The sequence below is a fragment of the Rhinolophus sinicus genome, linkage group LG06, assembly GCF_036562045.2.
Source record: "Rhinolophus sinicus isolate RSC01 linkage group LG06, ASM3656204v1, whole genome shotgun sequence".
Lineage (NCBI taxonomy): Eukaryota > Metazoa > Chordata > Mammalia > Chiroptera > Rhinolophidae > Rhinolophus > Rhinolophus sinicus.
Genome location: NC_133756.1, coordinates 129,146,314 through 129,173,137, shown reverse-complemented (window position 1 = coordinate 129,173,137; position 26,824 = coordinate 129,146,314). Strand labels below are relative to the sequence as shown.

General features: G+C 38.6%; 1 protein-coding gene across 4 annotated transcripts in view; it reads left to right on the top strand.

Moving 5' to 3' along the window:
- The window catches only part of RRAS2 (RAS related 2), a 68,836-nt gene extending 47,021 nt beyond the window's left edge, over positions 1-21,815 (top strand). For all 4 annotated transcript variants that reach the window (XM_074336035.1, XM_074336036.1, XM_074336037.1 and 1 more), the window contains exons 2-6: positions 5,041-5,128; positions 6,545-6,647; positions 6,818-6,926; positions 17,816-17,934; positions 20,990-21,815. In XM_074336035.1, coding sequence (XP_074192136.1) covers positions 5,041-5,128; positions 6,545-6,647; positions 6,818-6,926; positions 17,816-17,934; positions 20,990-21,077 — 507 coding nt within the window. In that variant the 3' untranslated portion in view covers positions 21,078-21,815. The remainder of the gene's footprint in view (positions 1-5,040; positions 5,129-6,544; positions 6,648-6,817; positions 6,927-17,815; positions 17,935-20,989) is intronic.
- Positions 21,816-26,824: the final 5,009 nt, after the last annotated feature.

The window sequence follows — 26,824 nt, the reverse complement described above, 5'->3', positions numbered from 1 at the left end:
CACATGGAGGCTCCCACTTAGGGACTCGTCAGGACCCCGCCAGGCCCTCCTGAGAAAGGCAGCATGGACATCAGATTCTGTTGGTGTGGCCCTTTCCGTCCCTTTCACCTCTCCGCACTCCTTCAGCTCCAGCCCTAAAGGAGCCAGAGACAGCCTGGTGAAAATTCATTGGGAAAATATCAAAAAAGTATCACATAATAAAATTCAGTGTTACAAACTGTCACGTGATAAATGCTACATTAAATAATGGATGGCTGCTGTTACTGTGATTGAGGACTTTTTTCTTTTCTTTTCTCTCTTGTTTTTATGTGGGCAATGGAAGCAGGACGCGTGGAGGACGAGTATGAGTGAGCTTTAATTCCAGAAAGGCCGAGCAAGTAAGATAAAAGGAGCTTTGGCCAAAGAGCCTGGAAACTGATCTTGCCGTTGGATCTGCTCATGATTTGCTGTTTAACCACAAGCTACTCTACCTCTGACAAAAATCTCTGTCCTCATGGGGTTTATATTCTAGTTGGGTGGAGGAAAGGATAAGGTGGGACAAGAAAAGTTAAAAAATAAAATGTAAAGAAAAGTGGAAAATATTCTGATAGAAAAACTTCAGGCTTCTAGGTGAGGTGGTTTTGAGTAGAGTGAGGTGAAAGCTCAGAGTAAAAGGCACCCCTTTTCTTCCCTTGATTTAACCCTTTCTGTAGTACTTATGTGCTACCACCAGATTAAAAAGTTTTTCGTGAGAAAATTGTCCAATATATGCAAAAATAGAATAGTATAATATACACTTGTATACCTACACATTACCGCGATTTGGGAAATTACCCCGCTCTCTCCCAAACCCCTCCCTTCCTGCACCCCATGTTTTAAGAGGACTCCTTAGACGCTCCTGAGAAAGGTGCTGTGCTCAGAAAGGCACTGTTTACTTTTGCTTACAACTCCCCAGTGGCACCTTAGATCTAGTCTCCTGTCCTTTTTATAAGCAAGGGTAGTGAACTTGACCAGTGTGCTGAATTGACTGTTTCCCAGAACCACTAATAAATTACCTGTTGGAGTGCGTAGACCAGGCACCGCTCTGTGGTGGTGTTTGGGAACTGCACTTTCACCGGTAGCGTGGTGGCAGGAGAAAGTGGGTAGTCACTTTTGCCCTCTAAGATGCAGAAGTTGCGCCAGCTCCTTCTCATTCCTCCCTTCCCCCTTCTTTTCTTCCTTAATACAGCTTCTTTGAATGGGAAGATAGTGAGTTGGCAGTTCTCTTAGGCCAAGCAGAGCTCTCGTTGTGCAATCTGTGGCATAGAATCAAGAATAATATTCCTGCTTTCACAGTATAATGCTCTTGCATTAAGGGCTTCTGACAACCTTATCCAGACTAGATTTTATTAAGGGAAATAGATCTCCCTGTCTGAATCGGATACCTTCCCAAATCCTAAACTTTTCTCCACAACTCCTAACTACTGTAGAGAGACGTGGGTCCATTTGCCCTTCTTACTGAAGCCATCCTGCCCTTCGAAAGGAGGCATTCCCGTTCTTTCTGGCGAGGATCCTTCTCCATGCATCCTTTCCTGTGATACCCTTCAAGGTGAAAGCACATTATCCCCCAGCCCAGCCCGACCTTCCTCCTTTAGTGTGTTCTGAACCTTTCAGTCCATTCTGCTTTCCTGCCCTTGGGTGAACCTCTGCTGTCTTTCCCAGTGCAAATGCTATGCTTACTTTTTTTTTTACTTACTTTCTGCTACACAGTATCCTTTCTAGACTATAGCTGGTAACTTTTTTTCAACTTCAGGAGAGAGTTTTCTGGCAAATTGCTGGGGCTCTGTGTTTATAATGAATGTACCCATAGTTCCTATGCACGACTAGTATTAACCCCTTAAATTCTGTTGCCTTCTGAACAAGAGTAGTATTGGCATTTCATGCTGTTCCTGTCCTCTGGCCAATACATTTAACACTCCCCATGCCCCTGGGCTCCAGTCACAGCACAATTACTGGATGCTGTGCAAAAAGCAGTGGGCGGGACAGTAGGGGGCTTGTCCCAGTGATGTTCTGTAAATAGTTGTCAAGCCAATGAATGAAATCAATGGAGCAAGAACAATTGGCTGAAGGATTTCAGGTAGTGGAAAATGTCTGGCGAACAGCATAGATCACACTTGAAGGATTTACATACTGTGTAAAGAAAGTCATGAATCCATTTAATTAAACCGTTAATTTATGTAACTTACAGAGGTATAATTTGTGTCATACAAAAAAGTGTCCACACCTTAAATGTACATCCTGATGAGTTTTTACATATGTACACACACACAAACACACACACACACACACACACACACACACCTGTGCAATTACAGCTCAGATCCAGGAATTATTTCCAGAACCCCAGACGGGGAGCTTTTATCTTGATAAACAACATTTTGTGTGACAAGTCCCATGGTTGGTCTGTGTTGTAACTAGGATTGGAATTATTACAGCTGTTCCCGGGATTAGCAAGTCTTTATACTTGAATAGAAACACTAGTTCATATCATCTAACCATGTGACAAAAATAATACAATGATTATTATGGTTAATGCTTATTAATCAGCAGCATATGTTGGCACTTTATATGCATTACTTCATTTTATCTGCTCCACAGGTTTTGTAACTACAGATGCTAAAAGTTAGAAAGGTGAAGTAATTTGCCTCAGGTTCCACAGCTAGAAAGTGGATGAGTTAAAATTCAATCCAGGACTGGCCATCACCAGAGCCCGATCTCTTGTTGGTGATCTGCTGCCTCAAATATCTGGTCCTTATGTTCAAGTAACAAAAATGTTATGTCTTTGTGGTGAGAGGTGACGATTATATTTGTTACCTGCACATGATGAATGGTCTTGTTCTTTGTAGGCGTTTTTTTAAACCTGTGGCTTATTAGAATTATGAACGAGAAAGGGGTCTTTGATTCTGTGCCAGACAGGTCCCGAGTGATTTCCTTAGGATGGGTCTTTATGAGGAAGGAAGATGCTTTCCATGAGGATGACTCTTTAAAATTCTACATGTAGCAAGATGATGATGGGCTCTACAGACAGATTTTGAAAACGATGTAACAAAGATGAAATGTGGATCTAAATGTGGATCGAGAGATTTCAACAATTAATTTGTCTTGCCTGTATTAGCAGAGTGGCAAAATTCTTGCATTAAGATTGTATTTCAAGAGCTAAGATGTCCAAAGAAATACCCAACTTCCAGAGCCATTAAAAGGAAAAATGGTTTATTTTAATGGCCCTCAAAGATGCTTAAACTGTCTTCTATAAATGTTTTAATTTGGTCTCAGCGCAAAAAAAAACAAAACTTGTCATGTTGAAAACATTCTAGCTATTATGCATGACCTGGACATTTGAAAAAGTGATATTTAATATTTGTCCATTATGTTTTCAGACAAAGTGGGAGAGACAGTGGGGCACATTTTAGTATATGTAGGCATAAACTGGGAATACTCAATGAAATTCAGGTTTTGGAAGATGAAAGCAAGACAAGAGGTATCAGATTGCTATGGAGAAACATGTTGCAGAAAATTATTCTTAAAAAAGGTATTTAAGCATGTTTAGCATGCTTTAAAGCATGTTTAGCATGCTCTATCCAATTTGCTTGGTAAAAAAGATTGTAGTTTTAAGTTGTTTAGTGGGTACAAAGAATATTGTTGCCAGTTATATTGACTTTTTGAAAGGGGTGCCAAAAGGGAGTTCAGGATTGTTTTCCTATCTGTTTATTTTTGCATGGGGGTGGGGTGGTGATGGAAATGGCTTTCTACTCAAAGCTGCTCCTGTTGGTGTTTCTTTTACAGACTTTGTTTAATAAATAGTGCTTTTAAGTGAAAACATCAAAAGGGAACTAGGATTATGGATACTGAATTCTGTGATTAAAGTTAATCCTAAAATATAAATGTAGAAAGTATCCTTCAAAAATAAAATAAACATGTAAAACCCTGCCCTCCCCAAACCAGGGGTTTCTTTACTGTCCTGTTCAGATTGCCTGCTTCTGAGTAGCGTTGTGGTGTTTGCATAAGTCACGTGCTGGGGTTGTCACAAGAAGGCTGTGTCCCTGGAGCCCAGTAGGTCCCTTGGCCAGGAACCCTTGCCTGGAGACGGGCCGAACACCTTTAGTGTGGGTTCTTAGCATTAACCTCCAGGTCGTTCCTCAGCTTTCGTCATGAGCCAGTGGGAAATAGGCTTCGAGGAAGTCCGTCAAGAGAGAAAGCAAATGAGATTCTCAGAACAAGAGGAGGATGAAGTCCGTGTCCTAGGTAGTGGCTGTTTTGCAAGAAGGGGGGAAATAAGTTCCCTCTCAGATTCTTGTTGTTGCTGTTGTTTGCATTTTTTAAAAATTGTGAAATATAATATGCAAACATTTAAGTGGTTCACTGAGATTCTTCCCTTCTGCTACATGAACGGTCCTTTCTTCTGATGCTTTCAGAAGATAATAGTTGGGAGGCCTTGCTGAGAGAAGAGGGAAATAGAAGTTAAGCTAAAAAAACAAAAAATAAAAATAAAATAAAAATATCAATGAAAGAGTAAGCTTCAGATCCCTTTCATTTTTTCAAATGAAAAAAATCCTGACATCGTGTTCCTTATAAAACACAAGGCAGCTGGAAGGGGGATTAAGACAAGGTGTGAGAAGCTAAGAAGGGACAGGGAATCTTCCAGGCCTGTCTCTGTCTTTTCCTACTTCGTTCTTAGGACTGATGCTAATAGGCCTGAATTAGAACTTACTGTGTTTTTCTGGTTTTTCTTGAGATCTAGATTTTTAGGTATACGTAAGTTAATTTGAAAAAACAAAAACTGCAATTGGTCTTTTCACAGTCTTGCATATTTAAGATATGAAAATTCAGAGCTACTTAGTTTCTTTTCTCCAGTTGGAAGCTGCTCTGAATAGACTTCATTTAATGGGGAATTGATATAGTATGTAAACCTTAATAAAATGAAAATATTTGGATGAATTCTGGCTATATGGGATTTGGTCAAGTTACATTGGTTCTTGGATAGGCAAGTAAACAAATTTTAAAATAAGGTCATTTTTCTTACAGTCCTATTTTGTAACGGATTACGACCCAACCATCGAGGACTCCTACACAAAGCAGTGTGTGATAGACGACAGAGCAGCCCGGCTAGATAGTAAGTAACCTTCCTTTATTTGAGAGTTCACATAATCATATTTTAAAAAATAAAGCTTTGATGTTTTCCTAGGTTAAATATAGTTAGCCGATCTTGACTATAAGCCCATTTCTTTCATTAATTTTGATTGATGGATCTGCATATTAGGCCATGTAAATGTTCCTCAGTAAATGTAACATAAAACCGTGATTGGATTGTTCTGATGAAACTAGTCATTGTAACTTGTTGAAGTTGTATTTATTGGGATGTTTGGGCAAAATGTGACGTTTCAATTCTTACTACTGTTAAAAAAATTTTAACTGCCACTACTGGAAGTCTTTTTAAAAAGAAAGAGTTTATTAGACCATTGCTAGCAAAAAAGAAGATGGGTCTTGGGGCATGGAGTCTAAACCAGCAGCATGGCTACATAGGAAAGAACGTGTCCCTCGTCCTGGAGTTCTGCAAGCCTTTTTATCCATCAAGCGGTGGGAAAGGAGGAGGAAAGCCATTCTGCAAGTATTTACATTAGCTCTAGAAAAAGGGATGGGAGAAGGGGAAGCGGGGTAGCTAGGAAGAAGTTGCCAGCTTCTGTGGATTAGCTGTGGGCAGCAGATTGGAAAGTTCATGTGTAAGTAAGAAGCAGAGGCTCCTGGGTCTGATAGTGCCTGGTTATTCTCTCTTGGATAATTGGGAAATTGCCACCTGGATCTTGATTTCAACAGACATACAGGAATGTCTTTGGTCAGAGCTGGTCCACAGCTCTAACAGGCTGACCTGTCTTTCTCTCACTGCTGCTGTAATTTTAATTTAGAACATTTAAGGATTTTTTCCTTATCACTGCGTTTTGGTGAAGCTTAAAATGGGTGAAGTAAATAAAGATGAGCTTCAATATTTGTTAACTTGCTGAGGATTTGTAGCACAGAGGCTTTGCAAATAGTGTTTTGTGCTTGGCAAACGTTTCACCTCTCCACAAAAGAAAGCCCTGTTCTTTTAACGTGTACAATTCTTTCATTCACAGATCAAGAAATACATTAGCACCTGCACTTTAAGTATGGTATTTAGGGGGTAGACTACAATTTCTGTTTGAATTTACAGATAACATTTTCAGTTCTTTCCGTGGAGAAAAATAAAACATCCAAATGACTTCAGAGATTGTCTGATTCCATCTGCATAGACATATTCGGTATTTTTAACTGTGTAGTTGGTATGCTAATGTATTCTAACTATAAAATCAGCTTGTACTGATGAAGATAACTCTGAAACTGTCTGCCATTAGAATATATTTATCTTTGAGAATAAAGTACTAAGAATGCATTTCTTTATTATACTGAGTATGACTTGCTCTAAAGGAGCCACATTAACTGGGTCTGCCCTTGTGGGGAAGCCATTTATAAAATGGAAACGCGAACACCGTTACATTTGTTGTTTTTTCTCTAGTTCTGGATACAGCAGGACAAGAAGAGTTTGGAGCTATGAGAGAACAGTATATGAGAACTGGCGAAGGTTTCCTGTTGGTCTTTTCAGTCACAGATAGAGGCAGGTTTGTACCAGTATTAAAATGTAGATCTACTGTTCATGCTTAGATCACTATTTTATTGAATTTGTATTTTCTTGTTTTTATAGAAAAAGGAAAAGTAATAGAGTACTAAATGGGATATGGGAATGTGCTGGTACTTGGCCTAATATATTAGTTTGTTTTTGTGTTTTCAGTTTTGAAGAAATCTATAAGTTTCAAAGACAGATTCTCAGAGTAAAGGATCGTGATGAATTTCCTATGATTTTAATTGGTAATAAAGCAGATCTGGATCATCAAAGACAGGTGAGAAGGAATTTTGCATTTGGAAAACCAGTTGTTTATAATTATGTAAGTGAATGGGTATATTTAATGGAACAATTGAAAGTGCCATGATCAAAGAAAACTGTGCTGAGTTTGACACAGCACAGAAGTCACAGTAGGTAAGAATTAAAAAGGAAGTAGATGTGGGGAAATTAAATTCTCACATATTTTTGCATAGAACTTCAGTGGAACTCTATAAAAACCTGCAACTACTTGTACCAGTTCCATTCACATTATAATTTCTTGAGTAACATCCAAAACTCTAACTCAGTTAGATAATCTTAAAATTATGCCTAAAGGCCTATTTATTCAGTGTTAATGCTCAATTACCTTCATTTAGAGAATGGCTTTGATTTAAATTGCAGTATTTGAGTTTTTCCTAAGTCCCATTAATGACCAAATTTTCTGTTAATTCTTCACGTTGACTAACTCTAACACCAGTAACCCACAAGAAAATAATATTTTTAATTATTTATTTGCAGGCTGGTTTATACTCACTTGTTTCTTTACTTCCTTACTCCACATTTAATTTTAAAAAGTTTTGGTGTATATTGTTCACCCATCTTTTTGTGGGTGAGAGAAACAAGGTCAGACATAAATTAATGCAAGCTTTACATTATTTGGGGGCTCTTTTTGTGTCTTTATTTCCTTTAAGTCTTTAGCCTCTACCCCACATCTGGAACATAATTGTTCCCTAACTTTTGCTGGTATTTAAGACCTCCTTTGGTTTTGTGTAACCTCATGTTAACAGTTCCTTAAGAGTTTGTTTGAAAAGTACAACTATCAGGAAAAATTGCTTGATAAACAGCATTGAGGACAGCCTCCCATTTTGCAGTTAACTACATAAAACATAATCTTTGATTTATGTGCTCTGTTTGTAAAGTTTTGTTGAAGGTATACCAAGTTTAAAACATGGCCGTAAAGAGAATTATATTACTGTTCTAATGCTAAGATTTAGAAATGTTTACTGATGATACTTAATGTGGAATAAATTTTGCTGCTAGGTCTCTTTCAAATCCAAATAACATTACAGAGTTAAGGTGAAAAAAAAATGGATCTTCATTTCAAACCAGTATAAACTGTTGGAAATAATTTAGAATATGGCATTGCTCGTATCTTAAACCTAGAATAGATAGTCCATCTGTTTTTTAAGTTTACTTTTTATTTCTTTGGGCCATTTCCTTCAGGGTTTCTGAATCTACTTATATTGTTTAAATGTTGCCCAGTAGAATCTGTCTACTGCTCTTCCCAGTCTTTTCTACTACTTGGAAGACTTTTACGTCACTGGGAAATAATGATAAAGTAGCTATGCAGTATACCAAGGGTTTCCTCCCTGCTCACCATAATTTTTACTCCACCTCCACATGCTTTCTGACCTGACTAGAAATAGGCTTTCTCTAACTTTTCATGGTGGTAGCTCCAGAAAAGGAATAGGCGGGAGGCCTGGGGTGACGTGGAGTCTCCTGTAGGGTAGGTGGTGACAGATTGGGGGAGTAGGGGAGCATATGCCACCAGAACGAAACAGGCCCTGTGGTGATTAGTTGGTGCAAGGGGTCTGTATGAGTTATTTTTATGTCATCTAGAGATTGAAGATTGCCAGTGTTTGGTGTGTGGTTTCCATCTGTCTGCATATATTAAACATACTGTGGCACTTCGGCCCTGTTTTATACTATAGGTTTACAACATTTTTCATTTAAAGTCATGACCACTGCCCTATGTGAGCCTGTAGTACTGACTGGAAATCCTACATTTCCCTGGTCCATTCATTTGCTGCTTGTTTGGGTGATTATTGCTTACTTTCTCTTTCTTAAAGTTAAAACTCTTTCTTCCCCTTCCTTACTCTCAGTTTGTGATGAGTAATATTTTTCTACTTCACTAAGAAATTTCTACATGTCTCCACCTTTACGTGGACTAGCTAAGTTCTTATGCACCCCATCAATTCTTCTTTCCCCCATTTACATGGATTAAACTCTTCACCTCTCTATGACCAGCCCCTCCCCTAGCCCTGGGTCCCGTTCCTTTTCACCAACTCACGGGTATCACCTGAGTAATTGTTCCATTCCAGTGGTTCCCTTTCTTTCTTTTTTTAAAAGATGTTTATTAAAATCTAGCTAACATACAATATTATATTAGTTTCAGGTGTAATGATAGTTATTCAACACATATAGACCTAAAGAAGTGATCCCCATGATAAGTCCAGCAACCATCTGACACCGTACGGGGCTATCACAGTATTATTGACTATATTGCCTATGCTTTGTTTACATCCCCATGACTATTTGCAACTACCAATTTGTACTTCTTAATCTCTTCCCCCCTTTCACCCTGCCCCCCAACACCCCCCCATCCTTCACCCTGATAAATCTAGTACCCATCTGACACCATACATAGATATTACAATATTATTGTCTATATTCCTTATGCTATACCCTGCATCCCCATGACTACTGTGTAGCAACCAATTTGTACTTCTTAATCCCTTCCCCTTTTTCACCTACCTCCCCAATCTCCTCCCATCTGGCAACCATCAAAATGTTCTCTGTATCTATGAGTTTCTGTTTTGTTTGTTTATTTTGTTCTGTAGATTCCACATGTAAGTGAAATCACATTGCATGCGGCTGTTCCATTTCCCTCCTGCACGATCATTCCCCTCGGCACACAACAGGCTACAGTGGCTGTCATCTTTAAAACAAAAATTAACTAGAGCAAAAACTTGTTCTTCGTCTCATATTCCTCTCTCTGTTTTTGCTGCTCCTCCTCAGTAGCAAAACTCCTTAAAAGCATTATCTACGTGTGCTCTCTCTCCTTTCTTTGCTGCCATTCTCGCTTGCACTGACTTCAGGCACACAGTGCCCCCGTCAAGGTCACCACTTACGCAGATGTCAGTGACATTTGACCCAGTTGCTCACATTCTCCTTTTTGAAACACTTTGTTTACTTAGCTCTGGGACACCATTCCCTCCTCCCCCTTCCTCAGCAGTGCCTTTGTTGGTTCCTCCTCATCTTCTTATCTTGGGGGGGGGGGGGCAGGAAGGGGCCAGGATTGCAGGGCTCAGGGATGTACAAAGACAAACATGCCTCGAGGGCTGTACTCAGTACATTTGAAATTGAGATGCTATACTAAAGGTTTTGACTTTTATAAAGTCTTTTCAGAATTAAAAGTGATCTTCTATCATGTCTTGGCACCCTTAGTTGCTCTACTAAGTGAACGTGGACTGGCCACAGAGACCCCATAAAAACGTCTTCCCCTGTTTAGGAATGCTTCCTGTTTGGTCATCTCTAGGTTCTTAGTGACCAGTCGGGTTTGTTTGTAGTCGTTGATCTAGCTTGTTCTTAGCTGCCTTTGTCTTAGACACGATCCTTAGACACACTCCTTTGGACACGATCCTTTGGACTTTTTCTACTAGCTTTTTTTCTCTTAGCAAATGCCAGTTCCCCATGTTCTCTGAGTTTGTGGGTCAGCCCTGGGCATTCCTACCACTGACTCCTGAGATTGCAAACTCATAAGGGGGGGGGGGGGGGGGCGGGTCAGCCAGAAGAAGCTTTGCCTGCTTCCTTTTGGCTTCTGTATCTGTGGACTTGCTTCTTTCACCCATCCATCCATGTAATATTTATGGGACACTTTTTCTTGACACTGATGACAGAGCAGTAGGGAAAAACAAACAAAAGTCACTGAAATTTACACTAAACAAAAAGAGATTTGTAGAATTTGATTGGTTATTTAGTGTTACCACAGAGATCCGTTGATCATTTTGTTTAACCTGTCAAAGATGTAGGAAGAAAACATAGGTAAATGATTTGCTTGCCCGTGCTAAAATGTAAGAGGAGGTAAATGTGACAGCTCACTGTTACTGAGACTTCACACAGCAGTGCATGGTCTTGGGCTATGGACTTCATGATACCTCTGATTTCAAGTTCCTTGTCTGTCCTTCACATAGCCCTGGCTAGAATGCACTGTTTTTGCCCCCTATTCCTCCCTGGCTTACCTTAGCTCACCCCTTTCCTCTCCCCTTTATTAGGTGTTTAATTGCTGGTAGCTGTTGTTAATTCAAGAAAGGAACCATTATGCAGCCAAGGCTAGGCACCTACACAACTAATCCCCACTCCTCCTGTCTGTGAGTGCCTGGATAGCAAAGTGCCCTTATAAGCTCCCAGGAAAAAGAACTGCTTCCCCTCAAACAATAGAATAAGGGTCTTCTAGCCTTACCTGTTTGTGCCTTGTCTGCATCTAAAAAGGTTTATAAACCATTGACTGGAAGTGAGTACATTGAGGGGTTTCTCAGTTTCCACTGGTTAGTTTTGTTCATGCTTCATCATTAGCACATAGAACAAAAATATGCACTCAGTAGATATTTTCTGAATGAATGAATCGGGGAATCGGAATGAAACATGATATTAATGTGATGATTCTTTCTACGTAATAGCTATTTTTGGAAAACAAGCAAGTTATGCTTCTATAAACTTAGGCTATTCATTAACTGGACACATCCCTCAGTGAGTATTACAAATGTTGTGGTCCATTCCAGTTTAACCCAGTTTGCTTATAAAATTGCTCTCATCATTCCCATTTTTGCTCTTCTATATTTGGAATATATATCGTGCTAGATAAGCTCATACTATTGTGGATTTCTGCTAAGATTCATTTGTGCCTTTGAACCGAATCTCACTGGAAGTTTCCACATGCCTATCAGTGGATTAGATTCACCTTGGTTATTTAAAACAAAACATTTCTAGGTCGGGGCTCAGACCTCCCAAATCAGAGAATCCAGGGGATAAGGCTGAGCCTTCTCCGAGTTGGGGAATCTGTAGGAAATCCTTGTTTGTGAGCTTTCAATCTTCTGTTGATTTCTGGCTCCACAATGCTGTGGCTTTGTTCCACGTGGTGTTCTTTTTGTTCACTCTTGCTTTGGTGATAGCAATGCTATTTCTACTTCTTAGTTAACTTTAGGCCACACCAGTGAGCTCGACAGCAGCTTTATATGTGGTTGGAGAGTTCTTGACCAGAAATGTGGTTGTATAAACTTTGCTGACCTTGATTCCTGGAAGACAGTGATGTGAGACCATGCTTTAAAAATAAATAAGTGAAACACATAAACAGTCTTAGCAGTGGGATTATTTTATCATCTAGACCAGTAATTCATTAATTTTCTCACTATGAATAAAGATAGGCCGTTTGCTATTCCCCTCTAGCTGAATTACATTATGTAGGAGGGATAGGTCACATTACCTTTTTGAAGAATAATTGAGAGGAAAGATAAATAGCAAAACTTTTAAGGATACATATATTTTCCTCCCCCAATCAAACTTATATTAAATAAAGTAAGTTGTTGAGATTGACTTGTCTGAGATATTTTTCAGTGTTCTTCCTATATCATCTTTTCTTTTACTTCAAGATGTACTTATTTGATTGGTCATACTATTAATGTATGTTAACTCTTCAGTTAGCTATTGTGCACTCTTCTAGGTTCTGGATATACGAAGACAAATATGCGTTCCTTATTCCCTAGCTACAAAGGACATAATGGCAGGAGAGCAAGAAAACAGAAGCAAAAATTGCAGTGCAGCAGTGTGTTAAGGCTTTTGTCAGTGGCCACTATACGGTGTGGTGGGAGCCCTGGGATACAATGTTAAACAGCATCTACAGTATGGGGACGCTTCCGATTGCTCGAGTCTTGAAGTGTTAGTTAGAAACAGATTAAGAGTACAGAGTTGGGAGAGAAGGAATGACATTTCAGGAAGAAGGAACAGAATTTGTGAAAACATGGTGGTATTTTTATAGGCAGGAATTTACCATGTCACATTTTTTAAAAATAGGAATTGTTGGCTTTGTGAAGCTTTCTTTTCTTACTTGGCTTCCTTTCTTATTGTTAATTGCTTGCTTGATTTGATTGATTTATATTTCGAAACCATAGGCCTTATGGTACATATGCTATTTTGGAGAGAGGAAGGGTAATTTAAAAATTACATAAACGTGGATATACCATTGCTGTGTAGAACTTGCCTGCCACCCTTTTGGAACACGACAGGGTAAAAACTGTTATGAAGTACTTGTAAGATGTATCTGCATTAATTTAATAGCCTAATGATATTTCATTGAAGTTGCTGAATTTTGGGAATGGGGTATTAAATTGGGAGAACAAACTACCTGGAAAGATTAGAGGGAATAATACACTGAGCTCAAATAGGGTCAGGAATAATTCATATTCTGATCAGCCAGAATGGAAAACCTTATAATTCTTGGTTTTGGATGGTGTATTCAGAAGGGTTTTATTTCTGTAGTGGGGCAAAATTAGCCCTAGGCTAAATGCTGTTCTGGTACTATATAATAAAAAGGATCAGACTTTCTAAAAAGCTGCGTTTCAAAAGAAAGCTCAAAATATTTGTAGGAATACAAACTATCCAGAACCCGATAGGTGAAAATCCAGTACGCAAGCATCCACTCAAAAATTACCAGGCATGTAAAGAAGCAGGAAAATATGACTTATAATACGGAGGGAAAAAAAAATACAATGAGTAGAAACAGACCAAGAAACGACACAGATGATAGAATTAGTGAGCAGAAGTATTAAAAGTTATAACTATATTCCATATGTTCAGGAAGCTAGAGAAAAGACTGAATATGTTAAATAGAGACATGGAAGATGTAAAAAGATCAAAATGAAACTTCTAGAAATGAAATCTACAATGTCTGAGATTAACAGAAATAATGGCTGAAAAATTTCTGAATTTGATTAAAGCTATCAACACGTACATCTAAGAAGCTCAGCAAACCCTGCGCACATGAAGTATGAAGAAATTACAAGGCACAACAGGGCTCATTATAATGAAATTGTTTTAAACCAGCAATAAAGAGAGAATCTGACAAATAACCAGAGGAGCAAAATTAAAGATGGCAGCAGTCATCATTGTTTCTTATAAGAAGCGACGTAAGGCAGAAGATAGTGGCATAGCATCTTTTAAGTGCTGAAAGAAAAACTGTTGCCTAGAATTTAATACCCATTAAAAATGTATTTCAAAAATGAAGGTGAAATAAAGACTTTTCCCAGATGTGCAAAAGGTGAAAGAATTTATCACCAGCCTACCTGTATTACAAGAAATGTTAAAAAAAGGAAAATTACATTAAGTGGAAACCTGGATTTATACAAAGAAATGAAGAGCACCAGAAATAGTATTTATGTGGGCAAATGTAAATTACCTTTGTTGTTATTTAAAAATCTCTAAAACATAATTGGATGTTTAAAGCAAAAATAGTAACAATGTATTATGAGGTTAAAGGTAATAAAAACAAAAAGGTGGAAGGAAGAAACATTTACAGTAAGGTTTTTAAACTATACATTAATTGGTGTAATATTTAAATTAGACTGATGAGTGAAAAATGTATATTATAAATTCTAAAGCAATCATTGAAATAACATAATAGATACACAGTATGTTAGTCAACCAAGGAGATAAAATGGAATTAAAAAAATAAAAACAGTACAGTTAACCCAAAATAAGGCAGAAAAAGGATAGGTAGGACAAAGAACAAATAAGATAGATAGGAAACAAATTTCAAGATGACTCAATTGTATCAGTAATCACATTAAATGTAAGTAGTGTGAACACCTCAATTAAAAGGCAGACATTGTCAGATTGGATAGAAAAGCAAGACCCTACCAGAAATCTACTTTAAATGTAAAGTCACAAATAGGTTAAAAGTTGGGGCGGCCAGATGGCTCAGTTGGTTAGAGTGTGAGCTCTTAACAATAGGGTTGCTGGTTCAATTCCCTCTTGGGATGGTGGGCTGCGCCCCTGCAGCTAAGATTGAAAACGGCAACTGGACTTGGAGCTGAGCTGCGCCCTCCACAACTAGATTGAAGGACAACAACTGATGGGTCATGGAAAAAACACACTGTCCCCCAATATTCCCCAATAAAAAATTAAATAAATAAAAGGATGGGCTCAGATATACCATGCTAACTACAATAATGAAAAAAGAAATTCAGGTGGCTATATAAATATTAGGTAATATAGGTTTCACCGCAAAGAATATCAGGAATAAAGAAGATTATTTCATAATGATAGATTAATTCATTGAGAGAACATAATCCTAAACATTTATGTACCCAATGACAGCTTCAAAATTCTTGAAGCAAAAATTGACAGAACTGCAAAGAGAAATGAACATATTCACACAGTCAGAAATCCAGCATCCCTCTCTCAATAATTGAGCAAGTAGAAAGAAAATCAGTAGTGCTATAGATAGCTTGAACACTATCAAACAACTTATCCTAACTGACGTTTAGTTAACATTCCACCCAACAACAGCAAAGTACACTTGTTTTTGAAATGAGAGTGGATCATAAAACAAGTCTCAATAAATTTAAAGGGATTCTAGCCAGATAATATATGTTCTTTGACCACAGTGGAATTAAATTGGAAATCAATAATAGATATCTAGGAAATCTCCACATATGGGATAACTCCATACTTCTAACTAACCCTTGGTAGAAATAAAAATCAAGAGGGAAGTTACAAAGTATTACGAACGGAATGAAAATGTAAACAAAACATTTCAAAATTTGTGGAATGCTACTAAATAAGTATATAGCAAAATTTATAGGACTGAATGCTTGTATTAGGAAAGAAAGGTCTCAGTGCAATGATTTTAGCTTCTACCTTAAGAAACTAGAAGAAAAAGCAAAAGCAAATTAAAACCATACTAATCAGAAGAAGGGAAATATTAAAGCTAAGAATGGAAACCAATGAAATAAAAAATAGAAAACCATAGAAAAAATAAATAAAAACCCCAAACTGGTTTTTAGAATATCAAAGTGACAAATCTGGCTTGAATGATCGATAAAAAAGAGAGAAGACACATATTACCAACATCAGTAATGGGAAAGATACCGTTACATCAGATCTTATAGATATTTAAAAGATAATGAAGAAATACTATAAACAACTTTATATTGATAAACTCAGCAAGTTAGATGAAATAGACATATTCCTTGAAAGACAGACACTACCAAAGCTCACTAAACAAAAAATAGATAAACTGAATAATTCTGTATCTATAAAATAAATTGAATTTGTTGTAAAAACCTTTCCTCAAGGAAAACTGTGAGTCCAGATAGATTCACTGGTGAATTATATCAAACCAGTTTTGCTGAAACTGTTCCAGGAAATTGAAGAGGAGAGAATTCTTTCCAACTCATTATATGAAACCATTATTCCGATACCAAAACCAAACAAAGGTGTAAGAAAACTACAGTCAAATATCTTATGAACATAGATGTAAAAATTCTTCATAAATTTTTAGTAAATAGAATTCCCAATATATGAAAAAGACAGTGCATCATCTCTCGAGTGGGGTTTATTCCAGGAAAGCAGTGTTGGCTTAACATACAAAAATGAATCAATATAATTCACCATATTAACAAACTAAAAAGGGAAAATCGTATGATCTCAATATATGAAAAAAAAAATTTGACAAAATCCAACATCCATTCCTGATAAAAACTCCTTACAAATGGAATGGGCGGGGGAACTTTGTTAATCTGAGGACTAAGGGCATTTACAATAAAACCCTACAACTTATACCATACTTAATGGTGAAAGACTAAATGCTTTGTCCCTGAGATCAGAAACAAGTCAAAAGTATTCCTCTCACCACTGACGTCATTGTACTGGCAATTCTAGGCAATGAGGTGAGGCCAGAAAAGAAAGAAAAGGCATCTACGTCAGAACGGAAGCAACAAAACTGTCTTTGTTAGCAAGTGGCATGCCTGTTAATGTAGAAAAGCCTATGGCATTTACAAAAACACACCTAGAAAAACGAATTTAGCATATGTCCAGTGTATAACAAATATACAGACACGATTCTATTTTTGTAGAGAAAAATGTGCATCGTTGAAAAACCAGAAGTATGTGGTTCTCTATGAGTAACAGTTTCTTAAACTTTCTTTTCTTTTTTTCCATCTGTATTTTCTAACTTTCCTGCAAATAGTTCTTTTTGTGGTGACGACAGCAGTAAGTCGTTTTTTCAGAAATATAATTTTCAGCCCCATGATATAAATGTAACATAGTTTAATAATTTTAGGTAAATGTCTCTATTAAAACCTTTTACGTTTAAAATATATAGGGTATTTACTCATATTCGGTTACTGTTTTCTGATTCTGAAAATATGTCATCAGCTTATGCTACCCTTCCTTGCCTACCTTCTTTCTCCTCTTAATGTAAGGAAGGCATTGTGAGGGCTTGTGATCGATTCTATTCATTGTTCATTTTTTTCACATATTTGTGGACTGTCTCCTATACGCCAAGTACTGGGAAATTCTGAGACAAAGACCCCAAGCCTTTTGAGGTGTGCCCTTCTCTCCATCCTCACCTCTTGTTGTTTTCTCTCTTGGCTTGCTGTACTCCAGACATTTTAGGTTTCTTTCAGTTCCTGGAACTTGGAAAGCCCATTTCCCACCATGGCCCTCACACGTGGTATTTCCTTTGTCAGGGATACTTCCTCACCCCACCCCACCTAACTCCATAGTCTGTATTTGGTTCTTAGCTTAAATATCACTTCCTCAAGGAAGCTTTTCCTGACCTGCCAAACAGGGTTATAGATCCTCACTGTACCTTGTACTTTTCCTTCCCAGAATTTATCACTGTTGTATTTAATACTTTTTGAGTAATCACTAGGCTGAAATCTTGTATCCGCTGCAAGTATGTCCTGAGTTGCTCTGCAGAGCTGGGCTTCAGCATGTGTTGAGCTGTGGTTCATTTGTAACAAACCAGCTTGGCCTCTGGCTGGATTAACTGTGATCTGTGGCCGAGGGTTAGATGGTGCAGATCTAATTGTTAATACTGTACCTCACACACAGTTCTTGGAATTTCAGGTAACCCAGGAAGAAGGACAGCAGTTAGCACGACAGCTGAAGGTAATATACATGGAGGCTTCAGCAAAAATTAGGATGAATGTAGATCAAGCTTTCCACGAACTTGTCCGGGTTATAAGGTAAGCAAACACATTCTAGAAGTTTGTTTTAATTTATTGAATTTGACAAGTAATCATACCATGCTTTTTAAAACCATTCACTGAGAAGAAGTACCATTAATGTTTTCAGTAAGGAAGAGGACATTGTATGTAGGAATGATTCTGTTCTAGGGATTAATGCACATGGCTTATTAAAATTTTTAATTGAGTACATACTGTGTTCTAGGTACTTCCTACATATAACACCTAATTTAATTATATTGAAGTAGAGAGTTTACATGTAGGGATTTTGGAAAGAATTTATGCAGCTTCCAAAGGTGGTATGAAGACATTGATGACAGCAGCTAACATTTGAGTAGTAGTTTCTGTCAGATACTGTGCTAAGTGCTTTACATGTCTTACTAATACATTTAATCTTCACCACAACCCAGTAAGCTAAGTACTTTTATTTATTCCCACTTTCAGATGAGAAAGCAGGTTAAATAACTTGTTCAAAACTTAGACGTATTAAATGGCAAAGCTGGGACTTGAATCCATATCTCCAATTCCAGAGCCTGTGCTCTTAGCGTTTCTTCTTACCCAACTCCTCCCACGCAAAGACTAAGCCAAGTAGTAGAGAATCATCATCCCAGAGGCCAGGAAGTATAATATCCAGACTACAAAGAGTTTTTCTGGTAGCTGGCCTAGGAGGCCCCTGTGGTTCAGAAAGTGTTAATGGGTTCCAGGAAGCTTGAGGGGAGAGCATTTGGAGTTACTGTGTATGTTTGTATGACACACAGATTTAGTTGCTTTCGTGAACAGGGTTTGATTTGATTATTTTGAGTCTCTGCCTGGGCCCTACTTCACCTTCTGCTCCCTAGATCCACTGGTTTCTCTGCTAGTTACATAGTTTGACAGATATGTGGAGTGGGCTCATGTTAATTGTGTATCTAAGCTTAATTGACATCTGATCTATGGGCTTCTTGTAATTTTTAGCTCCTTGCCAGAGCATTCTCTTTGAGGGGGGGTGGGAAAAAGTAAAGATTATAGTTTTTTGTTTATTTAGTAGTTTGTTACAAGTTTGAGTTCTGTTATTTTTGAAGAGAACAGTCTTAAGATGAAAGAATTCTGGAGCTGGATGCGGTTATGGTTGGACAACATTGTGAATGTATTTTATTTCATATTTTTTTATGAAGAATATATAAGATTTATTCCAATATGCATATTGTCAGCCAATTCAGCAGCTTTCCTAAAGACAGGTAGACGGGAGAAAAAGGTGTGAATGTGGACATTTAAAATTCACTAACATTACAGACACAGTGGTTACTCTAGACTTTCTCTTGCCACCAAAATACACCATTTAACCCAACAACAGTTTCTTATTCTATCATGAAGAAAAATCGAGCCCCCACCTCTCCTTTTTTTAAAAGAATTATTCTGGTTCCCAGCCCCAGAGTGTGGAACTCAGAATGAAAGTAATGATGAGTCAGGGTTCGTTTCCTAGTCTTCACCTGAGACAAATACTGTTGTGAAATCTGATGCCTGAGTCTGAAGCAGCTGATCTGACCAGGAAGCAGCTCCAGCCTATGGGGCCTGGAAGGGTCTAGAGGAGCCACGTCCACCTGCGTTCACATGAGCAGAGCGCGTCCCTTGTGTGGCCCTCAGACCAGCAACAGGGCTGCACCGGGAGTTCGCTGGAAATGCACACAGCAGACTTGTGAGGATAAAGACACACCACAGGCCATATAATGACATCGTATCACATATCTCTCAAAAACGGACTCTGCAAACCACTAAGAGCAGAGGGGTGTCAATCCTCTGGGCAAATCAGTCAGGAGTCACACTCCATTTATCCTCAGTTTTATATCTCACTGGATTCATCTTATGTCCAAGGGTATATATATTTTAAGAACCCAAGAGAAAAGAGAAATATCTCCAAGTGCCTATTACTAGAATCCAGGGGGTTTCTTTACCGAAAGACGGGAACATGATCCTCAATAGCAGCAGCGGCAGCTAAGAACACTTGTATCGAGTAAGGTGCTATTGTTACTAGTATCAAGTAAGATGCTGTTGTTACTAGTATCGAGTAAGATGCTGTTGTTACTAGTATCCAGTAAGATGCTGTTGTTACTAGTACCCAGTAAGATGCTGTTGTTACTACTACCTAGTAAGATGGCTATGGTTTGCCATCGTTGTGGCAAGAGGTTTATCACCACTAAACAACAGCTGGCAGTGGGGAACCAGGCACTAGAAAAGGAAACTCCTCTTACCTGGTGTATGTTGTGAAAGCAGAATCAGGAAGTACCGACTTGAAATACAAAAAGCAGCCTGACCGAGTTGTGAATGTATTTAAATGCCACTGAACCGTACACTTAAAAATGCTTAAGATGGTAAATTTTATGTTATGTGTATTTTCACTCACACACACACACACACACACACACACACACACACACGAACCAGTGCTTTCTTAAAATAATTTTTACTGCCTTTTTGAAATATTTTGTCCTTGGTTTTAATCCTCAGAATCTGTATTCATCAATCATCAAAAGAGACAAGGGAGTAGAGGGGCTTTTTTATGCCAGGTACCGTTAGGCATTTAAACGGAACAAGATCTTCTTTAATCCTCATAGCAACTGTGAAAGGTGGGCTTTTATTATTACCTTGTAAAACATCGAGGCCCAGAGAGGTCAACTAACTTGTCTAATCCCGACTTACAGCTAATAAGTGACAGAACAGGGAGAGAAATGGGAACGCCTCGTAAGGGTAGTTTTATAAACTCCCTCTAGTGATGGGTGTTTGTTCTGAAGGATACCTCAGAGTCATGGGATTTTAAATTGAGAAGGGAATTTAGAGGTTACTGAGCTCAGCAGCTCTTCTGATTTAAGACTTGCCTGTTAATGAAGCGCGGACAGCTCTGTTATGCTGGTGTTGAAGCATTTGTGCCTCCCCCACTCTGAAGATTTGCTTTGATTCCGTAGTTGAAATTTCACACTGAAAAGCATGCATGTATTCTAGACTTGTCCAAAAACAACCTGCATTTGTACTGACGTATTACCAAGAATGCAACTATGTATAGATTTTTCTGTTCTTACAGGAAATTTCAAGAGCAGGAGTGTCCACCTTCACCAGAACCAACGCGGAAAGAAAAAGACAAGAAAGGCTGCCATTGTGTCATTTTCTAAGAATCCCTTGAGTGTTAGCTACCAACTGCCAGGAAAAGCCCTCATCTTCTGCTCTCCTTATGGTTTACATCACGTTGGTACCTTTCTAGCCTTAGACAAATGATCACCGTGGTAGCCTTAGAACAAGAAACTGGCTAATCCTTTCCGTGAAGCTAATTCTTTGGTCATTTCAAGACAGATTTAAAGGAAACACTAAGGCTGCTTCAAAGATTATCTGATTATTTTAAATATATATCTGTATACACAGACAGATTCTTTTTTAAGGGCTTACCTTTTAATAGGGATGGCTTGGAACATAAGCTGTTTGCCAAGCTGAAGTCATACGTTATGAAATAACTTTTAACTTCTGGAATCATATTGCCTACTGTTACTCTAAATAGAAACATAGGGAGTTTTTTTAAAATGTGAATTTTTGTCTGTCTCTAAAAATTTTAATGTCATCTTCAGTTAACCTTAAGTACACTGAATTGAATCCTCAAAAGTGAGACATCTCAGACCTTTACTGATGGTACAGCCTTTGTTTTCCAGTGGCCAAAATACCAAAATGCCTGTTGTATTTATTGATTAAAAACTACTTTAAAACCTTTTATTATTACTCCTGCTCTTAAAAATGATAATATCCTCTGTGGCCAAATATTTGGACTCATTCTGGACTTAGGCGTTTCAATGTTCGTGGTTTTCTAATTTAACTCTTTTCACAATCATGTTGAGAGTAAAAATAAATAATTTCTGTCTGTCTTCCTTTTTAAAAGTATTTCTGGATAAGGGATTCAAAAAAACTAAAACAGTTTTTGTTTGTAATATAAAATATGGAATTGATCTTTCCAGGGTCAGAGATGATTAATGTTTTTGCTATATACTTTTATACATTATTTTCTTATCAAACTAGTTAACAAGTATTTTTATATGTTTGTAAGCAACTGTGCTTTCACAGCATACCTTGTGTATATGTAAAGATAAGTATTTAATTCTCACTGTTCACTTTTAACTGACAGAAGAAGTGAAAACTACAGAAACTGTGGTAGAACTTTCCTGGTCCTGGTTGTACCCACCTTTGGCCAGTCACACAGCTACTTAAGAAATCTTTCCAATAGAGTACAACAGGCCGAGTATCTGAAATCACTTTCAACATCCCGTTAGATATTGACTGTTACATCAAGTACTACATGTAATTGACAATTAGTATAACTGTGGTTGGCTTCTGATTTTGTTTTTAACTCTGTGGATTGTGTTTAAACAATTCAAAAGTTTGTTCCTGATTTTGAGATACTAAGTGGTATTGCACAGTTGTCACTTTATTGAATGAGTACAACAGTCCCATGAGGTTTATAAAGCGTACCCTTGTATAGCTTCAGGTGCTAGAATTAAAATTGATCTGTTATCACAAGATGATGCTTGATGACTTGTTATTGTGGTGGTTTCTTGAAGGAATGAGTGTTGGAGGAAACTTAATTTTAGTAGCTCTCAACCTTTTCCCAACAATACCTTAGGCTTTGAATCTAAAAGTCAATTATTGGTCATTTTGTAGGTGAACTTGAAGTGAAATGGCTTGACCTTAGTGATTTCTTGAATATTTGCTGAAGTCACTGTTTCTTAAACTTTTTCTGTGAAGTGCTCTTGATGAGAACCCCAACTACAGAGGAGAGAGGAGGGTGAATGCATCTGAGGGTGAAGTCTAAATCACCTGAAGCAAAGCACACAAACTTATTTGAATGTTATACTGCCCAGGAAGATACCACATTTATCCTGTGGCTTTTGATACTATAGCACTATAGTGCTATACTTTTTAAGGCTTGTTTTTAAGCTTCGTGCAGTCTCAAGCAGCTTTTTCCTAGGATAGTGTAGATCCACTCCTGGGTGTGGCCCATTTGGGGTATCTACTGAATGCCCTGAGTAATCAGTGAGGACTCTCTACTTTGGCTAGTGGGAACTGAAACAATTTGCAGCCCTATGTGAGCTCTGAGGTATGTTCTAGTCACAGCATCTGGGTCATTGGTTGCTCACCCTCCTGGAGTTTCACCTTGTACACATGTATCTTAATAGTCAGCAAAGACTCGTTGACCCTATGCATATTTTCGGAGCTCTTTTTCCATGTAGCTCTCTCCTCTCCAGAACTTTGTCCAGCAACTTTCAGCTGCCTCAAACTCCCTGATCTCCAGTGCCTATCTTTTCAGCTCAGGGAAAACATTTGTGCTCTGCTTAGAATCCCCCATCCCTTCTGCAATCTGGAGTGTGCCTCTAGGCAGAAAGCCAGGGCAGTTTTAAGGCTTACCTTGTTTCTCCTGCATCAGGGATTGTAGTCCTACGCTGCTTGGTATAAACTGTCTGAAAACAGTTGTTTCATATATTTACGCCAGTTTTCTGATTGTCTGAGGTAGGAGGGTAAATCCAGTTCCTGTTACTCCATGGTTGGAAGCTGAAATCTCTCCCCGTTTGATTCCATCATATAGTCAGACATGCCTTGTAGCCCTCTTACTCCATGGCTTGAAATCTTTTCTGTATAGCTGGGGGGTTGGCAAACTTTTTCTGGTATTCAGATAGTAAATACCATTTTGGGCTTTGTGGGCCATATAATTTCTGGACCAGCTTCTCAACTCTGCCATTGTAGCTCTGAAGCAGCCATAAGTAATGTTTAAAATGAATGAATGTGGCTGTGTTCCAATGAAACTTTATTTGTGGGTACTGAAATTTGTATTTCATATCATTTCCATGTGTCATGCAATATTAATCTTCTTTTGAATTTTCTTTTAAAAATTTGTTTAAGATTGTAAAAACCCTTCTGTACAAAAACAGATGGCAGACTGGATTTGATCTGTGGGCCATGATTTGCCAGTCCTGCTCTTGAGCACATTTATCATTTGAGGTTACATTTCTAACTTTAGACTCTTTTATGTTTCTTTATATATGTTGAAATTCTTTCAAACAGGATTTTCTGAATTGACAGTCATGAATTGCTGTCCTAGGAATTTTCTCCCTATTTAAGGATTTGTAATAATTTAGAGTTGGACATTATGCCCTATTGACATTCATCGTACATTGATGATTCTCTAAATTTGGGGCTTTCGAGTTTTATAATATAAATTGGTTCCCTGCTTTACTATTTGACTTTTAAAATTCGAAGTAACATGGTTGTATATACTTAAGGCCGAGCCTGTTTCTTTTCTAACTTTTATCACCACTTCTAATTTATTTCTTTTTCCATTCCTATACATAACAATCCCATTGAACAGATAACTGGCAGATAAATAGGAAGAGATGATGGTAAAGTGGTCACTTTCAGTATCTCCTGACCACTTACAGATATTTAACCAATGATTGCTTATGAAGTTTCAAAGTCCTTTTTGGAAAAAAGGTATTTTAATTGGGACAGATTGCTTTTTTTTTTAAGTGTGTTTTTCCAGGACCCATCAGTTCCAAGTCAAGTAGTTGTTTCAATCTAGTTATGGAGGGCGCAGCTCACAGTGGCCCATATGGGGATCGAACCGGCAACCTTGTTGTTAAGAGCACTGCCCTCTAACCAACTGAGCTAACCAGTGCCCTGGAACAGATATCTTTGTACAAGGATTTACTAGGTGTTCTGGGGAAATGGATAAGTTGGAGTTTTTACTTCTTACAAATTATTCAGTATCTAGTGGAGGAAGATTTAAGAGGGACAAAAACAAATGCCAGGACTGCAGAGTTAAGGCAGATGGAGAGAAGCCTGCAAAAGTTGTCAGGTCCAGTAGAAGTGATGGGATATATTCCTCCTGGGATAGCTGAAGGAGCTTCTTAATTAGAAGTGGTATTTTAGCTGGAGCTGGACGGATTGGTAGGATTTAAGTGGGGAGGAGGGGAGCAGGTGGACGTGCTAGCAAAAAGCCTGGGCAAAGGCACAGCGTTGGCAAAAGCAGGGCGTATCCTGGGCCTAGAAGCTTAATCTAAAAGGATCTTCAGTGCAGTGGGAAAAAAATAACAATAAAATAGACTCAGCTTGGGTTGTGGAGGGCTTTAGGTAGGATGGCCCTTCTGTATATAATGGAAAACTGCCAAGGATTCTGAACAAGGGGTGTCTGGGTCTAACCTAGTGTGAACAACGGAAGTGTGGATTTAAGGAAGGGTAGTCAGGTAAGAGGTTATTGGAAGCATGGATCTGTCATCTGTCTGTCTGTACTGCGCCTTTTGTCTAAGCCCCGTATCTCACACCCAGGTTACCACTAGGGCCTCTGAAGTAGTCTTTTTATTTCCATTTTGCCTGTATAAAGCTATTATTTCAATGCAGCCAAAGGGATGTTTTTTAGACCATAAGTTAAATATTACACAGCTGCTTAAAATCTGTTGTCATATCCGTGCACTTGGACTAATACCCAAATTTCTTACCATAGTGTACCAGTAACTGCCACCTTCCTGCTTCTCATTTACATTCAAGCTGCTTTGCTTTCTTACACCCTAAAACATACGATGTATTTTCCAAATCAGTTGCTTCACTCAACTATTCCAATTCGCTGTTCCTCCTTTTGCTCTTGGCTTACGTGCTACATCTTTAGAGCCCCTTTGACCGCCCATTCTAATATTACACTGCCCTGTATCTCCTTAATGACACTTACCATCTACGATTCTTTTGTCAGACCTGCACGTTAGTGTCGTAAGCTCTGTGAGGGCAGAGCCACGTCTGCTGTGTTGACTGCTTTACCCATATTGCCGGGCACGTGCAGAAAAGCCATTTGATGAGTGAATCTCTAGTGATAAAATCTATGGTAACTGTGGCAGTTGCATACAGGGTTAGTCCAGGAGGCATTTGGAGATGGCGAGTGGAGCTCAAAAGAGTTTAGGACTAAAAGTACAGATTTGGAATTAATCTATGTTGAGCTAATGATTGAAGAGGTGGGAGTGGGTTGAAGTACAGTGTGTTTGAGGGAAGGTTCAAAGGAAAAGGAACATGTGAGGGTAGAAGATGAAGAGGCAGGAAAAAGCCAAGAGAAGCAGCCAGAAACGAGAGAACCAGGAGACTTCTCAAGGATGTCGAGGGAGGGCAGGTTAGTGGTGACGAGCTTTGAGTGCCGGGCAGGGATGGGGAGGTAAGAGGCAGCAGTGTTCATTCAGAGGTCGCTGCTTACTTTGAGAGATTTGTTCCAGTCATCTGGTCGTGGGAACCGGATTATAGTAGGTTGAGGTATGATTGGAGGCTGAGGAAGTAAAGGAAGTAAGTGTGGGCTATTCTGAGAAATTCTGTGGCAAAATCGGTGACGGGGCAATTATCTCACTGGGTAGGGTAGGATGTTAGAGGAGTAAGGAAAGAGCCAGTGCAGGGTACTTCATTGTAGGTGTGTAATTGTAAAGCCTGGAGGTAGATATCACTGTGTAGCTACTTAAGCATTTGAGCGATTCAAAAGCCTCGGGTTTGCAGGCTGGCGTCCTTGCCTGACTGGTGAGTGAGAATGACATCGTGCAGTGCGGGTCCCCTGATTGGGCAAGGGCCAGGTTTTAACATTTTTCATCTCTACTGTTGTGGACTCATACTTTTTATAAATGTAATTTAAGAAAAAGAATTACTAGAAAAGTGATCATACTCTTAAATGTTGTGCAGTGTCAAGTTGTGATAAAAGTTTCTAAGCGTTTGCTTTCACCCCGTGGTAGGATGGTAATTAACGGCTTGCGGATGTTCTCAAGCTGCATATCTCAGGTGGAGTAGCACTACTGTAGTAGGTAAGGGAGCGGGAAGTTGGGGTGTTTTTCACAAGTGGGTCTTCTGACTTCTGGGATAGGCTAGT